At 35.0% G+C, this 7,549-nt stretch overlaps 1 protein-coding gene across 1 annotated transcript; it reads right to left on the minus strand.

The window, feature by feature from the left end:
- Nucleotides 1-2,482: 2,482 nt before the first annotated feature.
- LOC134215406 (protein I'm not dead yet-like) lies at nt 2,483-5,469 on the minus strand. The gene is made up of 6 exons (XM_062694610.1): nt 4,892-5,469; nt 4,772-4,833; nt 4,257-4,712; nt 4,100-4,197; nt 3,380-3,660; nt 2,483-3,305 (listed from the first exon to the last, which is right to left on the minus strand). The coding sequence occupies exons 1-6, from the start codon at nt 5,399-5,401 to the stop codon at nt 2,994-2,996; spliced, it is 1,719 nt and encodes a 572-aa protein (XP_062550594.1). The 5' UTR covers nt 5,402-5,469; the 3' UTR covers nt 2,483-2,993.
- Nucleotides 5,470-7,549: the final 2,080 nt, after the last annotated feature.

The raw sequence follows: 7,549 nt of genomic DNA on the forward strand, positions 1-7,549 counted from the left end.
ATTTTAATACAGTTTTGCATAAGAACCTTACAGAAACTGAATAATTTGACATATACAATATCGGAAAATTTTAATAAAATCATTGTACAGAAATCTCACAATTTTGTATTATTTTAATTGGGGTAAGGCAGGCACTTTTGCCTCAGCTCAGGAGAAACTTTCTGCTAATTCTGCCCATGATCACATAGTTGACGTATAAGCCAAAATGACCAAAACACACTTTTTTGCGGATATGGATTCTTCGTACGGTTATACATATGCTCCATGAAAAAATATTCATGTTTTGTTCGGAAATATTCGAGTTATGGCGATAATTGTTTTTGGGAAAATGATTATTTGATCGCATAAGTTGACGTACCTCCATTACCTGCTGCAATATGGAGCAAAAACCTGTCTCATATTTTTTCGACATTCACAATCCACTAATTAAGCACAACATAGGTTTTCGTTTTACTTTGTCGTATTTCAAGACTACTTTATGATTTGGGCGTAACTGATCTTGTAATCAAAAATTAGTATGCAAGTTCCTGCTAAAGCAAGCATTTCTTGTGAAATCCACGGTATAATCCGCCAAAAGCTTATCCTTCGAGGTGTGGCTCTGGAGATAAACGTTTACATTCTTTTGAATAAATAAAATAATGTTTGTTTGCTAAATATTGTCGCCAAAAGTTTTGATTTAAGACAATCGCGATCATTGAAAAGGAAGTATAATGTAAAAGAAGAATGAAAATTCATTAATTATGTAACGCAATGATTAGCCATTTGTGTCATACTTTTTTAGACGCATATCAAAATTGTGTAGGGGAAATCACACTTATCAAAATCCTCATTCGTCCTCTAAAGTGTAGTAATTTATGGGTATTTTCTAAAAGTGCATATCAGAACCAAAATCTAGCATAATTTTTTGCGTGATAGGAGAGGTCTGCCACTGAGGACTTAACACATAAGAATTAGTGCGTGTTAAATGGCTTTCTTCTTGTTCCTCAGCTTGATAATATTGGTTTGTATATTTCGAGCACATTTACCGGGAAGGATTCTAATATATTCCACGGCTGTTATTTTAGTTTTTACAATTGTAATGCAATTCTTATTCATGTTTTTCATTACCTTACCCGGACAGAACTGAATTATAAAACATGATATGGTCTTTGATGTAAGATTCAAAAGAGCAGGCAAAATATCAACAAAAAAATGCACCGAAGTGTTATTTAAATATTAAAATGTGTTATGGACAAAAACAAACTAATAGCTCGAGATATTAATCACTTCTTCCAAATACCATTAATTGATTACCTCATGATATTTCAGAGCAAATTTGGATATTGTCGTCTGATATTTTGTGCTTTTATATCCTACATATGAATCTAGCCCATATATAATTTTGCAATCTAATCACGATTGATTTTCTTCTAATCCATTGGAAGCATTTTTGCTTAAAATTTGGTTGGAACGAGGTCTTTGGCCAATACATGAAAAACGGTAACTGTTTGCACACTTGTTACAGAACCATTCTAATGCTGTAATAGTGCAAAAATCCCCGTTCGGTACTGATTAAATTCTTTGCAACACGAACCCTTCAACACATAATTTTATCTTTACCACATAATTTTAATTTTCACGGAAAGAGCTATCCGAAAAACCTTCACCGGAAACTCGAACTTTTCAAAATGTTTCCCTTCTTAATCAATAAATCGTTGGAAGTAACTACAATTATTCTCTAGCGCTATATAACCACACGTAGTAGCCTGGTTTTTACGCCGTGTTATGGGAACAAACATTTCACAAAACGTTTGTTTGATCGCATAAACTGTCGTATGCATATTTTGACCACTTCAATCAAAGGAATAATAATTAATTACCCGCGGCCTTAAAATTACTACTAATATTGTCCATTTAGACAGATTAGTTCATGTATTTTGTTGATTGATAAGATGATTCGGGTAAAATTAATAAAAATGCATTTTCCCAACATCGATGGTGCTGGTTGTTACGTCAACTATGAAATCATGGGCAGTAAAGTGGAGTTCTAGCAAATGAACGTTGCTTCCGTTGATTTTAGCCCCTACGACAACGGACGGAAATACTTGCCGTGTCCCTATATGGAAAAATAGCTTGCATTCTTTGTAATAAAACCTTGCAAAATTGTATATGCCGAGATTCTATACACTAATTGTAAGATTTGCTTTTTTGGTGCACGGTTGTGGTATCGACTATGGAAATAGCTGGGACAACAAAATTGAAAAATTGTATGAGAATGCTTTATAATTAATCAGATTTTACGAAGTATGCATCATTGAATTCTGATACAATTTGTTGAATACATTTTTATTCTCTGCTTGTGCTTTATTATTTACTTTTGTTTCAGACGATTTATTTATTGATGTTTGGGAAGACTTATGTTTAGTAACGTGTATCTTATGCAAAGCATATGATTGTCATAAAGATTGCCATCTGAAAGTCTTTCCACACAGAATTTATTTATTTTTTTGTTAATGTATTACTTACATCGCGCCACTATGTGATTTTGGGACTGCCTATGATTTGTTTCCGTTTGAGCATTTATGCTTCAGTCATACTCTTATAGGCTACCATGCTTTTGCAGTCTTTCGATAACTTATCTGCTTGATTGCTACAAACCTGAAGGAGGTTGGAATATTGTCGGCAAACCATATCACATAATTCCAAATGCATTCAAAATCATTTCTGAAGTACTGATTGAGCAATGCCGTGAATAGTGTGAACGGTGGCCGATTTTATTTGATTCGATACGCATTGTCGTACTTTCACAGCCGTACCGAGATATGGTCGATTACAAGAGGGATGTTTGTACGGCAGTCCATGTCAAGTACTCGGCTTGGCGCACTTAAATTAGATCAAGTTCAACTAGCTATTCATGGTCTTGAAAAAAATATTATTCTACTCATCTATCAATAGGGTAACCACGAACACATCTTGCACAAATACTTGAAACTTACAATTCAACGATTATTAAGTTAGTGCATATGGAAGACAGAGTCGTTCTGCGGCGGGGTCTCGCTTACGTTTTCCATTGGCCGTGCCCATTGGGGAAACTCGTTGATTTCCGGATACACCAACGGTCCGTAGATAGGAAATATTCCCCAAATGATTAGCAGCATAATGACCTTCACCCCGACGCCCGCCTTCATCAGATCTTTGGTTTGAATGTGTCCTAGGCCGGCTACCAGCGCCAAGGGAGGTGTTCCAACGGGCATCATGAATGCGTAGCTGCACGAGATCGCCACCGGGAGCATCAGATACAAGGGATGTAGCTCGATCGCTAGGGACTGATTAAACATTTATGCAAAACGGATACTTGCTTCAGATTAGTATTTTAATTATTTTAATAAATAAAACTCACCATTTCGGCCATCACCGGAAGAACGATATTGCAAATAGCAACATTGGACGCGAATTCAGTTAGTATTTGTACTACAAAGCAAACGATGAATAGCAGTAGAAGCAAAGGCAAATGCTTCAATACGGACAACCACTGGCCAATCATTTCGGACATTCCGGAAGCTTTTCCGCCTTCGGCCAAGGCAAATCCACCGCCAAGAAGAAATATCAAACTCCACGGTGTTTTATCGTTGATGTACTTCCATGTTATAAGACTTGGCGTTCGTTGTGTTGGAAGATATGCTATAGAAAATATTCCAATAAGGATGAATGTCATTGATAATGTAAATATGAGTCAAAAAACATATTATAAGATCATTACTTAGATTAAGTAAAAACAAAACACAAAAACAATTTACACAATTAGACAAAAAAGACTAGGAAAACTGAGACATCCCTTAGACAAAGAAGACAAAGAAGAAAAAAAAGACAAAGAAGACAAAGAAGACAAAGAAGACAAAAAAGACAAAGAAGACAAAGAAGACAAGAAAAGACAAAGAAGACATAGAAGACATCGAATATAATTGGACAAGGAAGTCAAAGAAAACAAATAGGCCAAGAAGACAAAAAAGACAAAGAAGGCTAAGGCGGCAAAGAATATAAAGAAGACAAAGAAGACAAAGAAGATAAATAAGACAAAGAAGATAAAAAAGACAAAAAACACAAAGAATGCTACACTTACTTGGGTTAATCTTGAGGAAATTCAACCACTGCCAATTAGCAGGAAATATGAATAGTGCGATCAATGTAAAAATTGCAGGGGTTGCGTCTTGAATTTTCCTAAAATATAAAATACACATTTCATCATTTATCCCAAACAACACAAATCAGCTCCATACTTTTCTGGTAACAGATCAGCCCATCCAGTGGTAAACCCAGGCTTCCGAGTGAAAAACAATGCAATGGATGTAAGAAACAAAATGGCCACACTTATTTCGTGGGACGTTATCGGTCCCAATTCCCCGTACCGATTCATAATAACTCCATGTGCGATAACCTCCCCTTCCTTACTAATGTTCGACTCTTGAGCGGCTTTGCTCTTCGGCCGAAACATACCCATATAGACCACCTGCAGGTAGATCCACACCAAGAACGTTCCCAACAACATGCCAGGGGTGTTGAAGATAGTGAATCGGAAAAAGTCTATCGTGTTTCCTTCGGGAAAGCGGTTTTCGTATATTCCTTTGTAGGTCAGATTCGTTCCTGTTCCCAGCAGAGTGCCACAGCCTCCAATGCTGGCTGCATAGGCTGCTCCAGTGTAATAACAAATTGTAATTCTGCTCGGAACTGGTATCCTTTGAAATAAATGAAGTTTGATGAATTGATGAAATTTAACTAAATTATGTGCACATACTCATTGCTGTGCTTCTCAGCGTCATCCGGTTTGCCTTTGATGTACATTTGACATAACCCTTGCTAAAACAGTTACAAAATGAAAATAATTAAATTGTATCAAATATTACGAAGCACATACCGACTCCAGTTCCTCCAGAACAGCTTTCATAATCGGACACATCATAGCCACCGTGGCAGTGTTGGAGATCCACATCGAAACAAACATCGTTACCGACAGCAATCCAAAGTTTAGCTTCCGCTGGCTGCATCCTATCGAACAGATCACCTTCAATGCAATCCGCTTGTGCAAGTTGCAGTGCTCAATAGCCAGAGCCAAAAATATTCCGCCCATGAACATCAGCAAAGTTTCTCTCATGTACATCATGCAGGTACGGTCGGTGTCCAAGATTCCCAGCAGCGGAAATAGAACCACCGGAATCAAGGAAGTTATGGGAAGGGGAAGCGCTTCCGTTATCCAAAAAATAGCCATCATCAGTACGACAAACATGCATCTGTAGGCTGGGCTGGTATCCACCAGGAATACTAACGCAGCTAAGCTGGGGGTGGCGATAAGAACCAGGACCCGCCAATACAGGGCGAAAAATCTACCGGTGCGATTGGCACACGAGATCGGTTGGGATGGGTCCATTATTTTGTTTAAAACTTGGTAGTTTTTTTTATTTTGAAGAATGGGAACTGTCACCTTTCAAAAATAACGCTGTACTTGCCACGCCTACTTTCACATGTTCTGGTAATTATGGTTTTGGTTCATTTTCAGTTTAAAAAAAAGGAGCACGTTCATAGACAAAAAGATAAATACAAAGATGAATATTTTAAGCTGTGCATAATAACTGATACTGCATCATTTGGTGAAAACATGACATCCGCTTAACTAATGGATAATTTATTTCACAATATCTGAGACACGGTAGCATTCTCATTCAACTGGATGCTGGGTGTTTTAGTGAAGGTTTAAAAAAAGGTTACCTGACGTATGCTAGGATAAGGATACTGTATGCGATAACTGGCGTGGCATTATGTTGCTGTATACCGTTTTCAAATTCCTATGCAAACTTATTTATCCTAGTTCAGATTCAGGATAAGATCGATGCGAATTCCAAGAGTCCCTTTATTTGATTTCAATTTCAATTTGGTTTGATTTCGTCAACCGTCGTAGACTAGTACACTAAATATACATAATTTTACATTTCTTTATGCTAACATACATATAGATTATGAATTATAACATATATTTATAACTAGTTGACCCGGCAGACTTTAGCCTGCATAGTAGGCGAAAATGCGCGTGTGAACTTCCCATGCGGAATTTCCATACGAATCTTTATTTTATTAATTTTTCACGTTTTACTCAACCATACACATAATTTTTACATGAGGAAATATCATATAAACGGCAGCAAAATAAAATTTCCATTAAAAATTAAAAATTTTCCATAAACAATTAGGAAATTGTCTATAAAGAGATCAGAGTATGAGCAATAAATGAATATAAAATTTCCAAAAATAAAACAAAATTTCCATAAACAATTAAGAATTTCCCACAAAACAAAAATAAATAAGCACTTTTAAAAGCAAAAATTGCAATTATAAATAAAGAATTTTCCATAAAGAAATGAAAATTTTCCTCGAAAAAATTCAAAATTTCCATAAATAAATCAATACTAGCAATAAACAATTACAAAAGTTTTCCACAAATTAAATATTTTTTCCATAAAAATTAAAATTTTCCACAGAATAGTCAATGAAGAGCAAAAATAAAAAAAATACAAGAAAGCAATAAAGCTGATGAAAAATTTAAATTGAACTTTAAACACTTTTAAAGAAAGGGTCATCTATGGAAAAAAAAAGTACAGTTTGATTGCTTTGTTATACTTATTTATCGAATTTTTAAAAAAAAATTATTGCTCTTTATTGATCATTTTGTGGAATTTTTTACTTTTTGTGGAGAAAAATATATTTATTTTGTGGAAAGTTTTGTAATTTTTTATTGCTAATATTGATTTATCTATGGAAATTTTGTATTTTTTTAGTGGAACATTTTGATTTTTTTTATGGAAATTTTTTTAATAATTGCAATTTTTGCTTTTAAAAGTGATTATTTATTTTTGTTTTGAGGAAAATTCTTAATTGTTTATGGAAATTTTGTTTGTTTGTTTGTGGAAATTTTATATTTATTTATTGCTCATACCCTGTTTTCTATATTGGAAATTTTCTATTTCTTTATGGAATTTTCTAATTGTTTAGGGGGAGTATTTATTTTAGTCTCATATAAACCCGTCAGAAACGATAACGAACATATCTGCTGAAGGAATGAAGAAAATCCATCCATAAATAGTGCAGAAAAAAACAGTTTTATATTTTTTGCCTTATGTATTGTGATTTTGAATTGTTTTAAGATTCTGCTGAGACATTGAAAAATCAATGGTATCAAAGTGTAGATTGTGTAACAAGTGGTGTGTCTGTCGTTTCGAGGTGTGTGAGATTTTCGCGTTTTTTATTCCGTGTAATAAATATATGTATTGACAAACCAAGAACATGTTTGAATATGCGCCATTGCTTGGAATCATTTTGAGAGCGATATCCAAACACGACCAGACGTCTAAACATTTATAGAAAGCATCAATTAGAAGCAAGTGGAAGGAAAACCCTGTGATACAGTGGAAGCTGTGAAGTTGAAGAAGCCATCCAGGTAAAAACCCTCGACCAGAACTCTAACCCCTCCCAAAACTAAAACGGTACCACTTTCCCTAATGTGATCGCAGGACCCCTTTTTGTT

The sequence above is a fragment of the Armigeres subalbatus genome, chromosome 2 (assembly GCF_024139115.2).
Source record: "Armigeres subalbatus isolate Guangzhou_Male chromosome 2, GZ_Asu_2, whole genome shotgun sequence".
NCBI classification, from domain to species: domain Eukaryota; kingdom Metazoa; phylum Arthropoda; class Insecta; order Diptera; family Culicidae; genus Armigeres; species Armigeres subalbatus.

Coding starts and splice junctions, on each gene's coding strand:
- LOC134215406 (XM_062694610.1), bottom strand. CDS start 5,401: ATGGACCCATCCCAACCGATCTCGTGTGCCAATCGCACCGGTAGATTT. Junction 4,713..4,771: donor GCTGAGAAGCACAGCAATGA/GTATGTGCACAT, acceptor TTTATTTCAAAG/GATACCAGTTCCGAGCAGAA. Junction 4,198..4,256: donor GCTGATCTGTTACCAGAAAA/GTATGGAGCTGA, acceptor TTTATATTTTAG/GAAAATTCAAGACGCAACCC.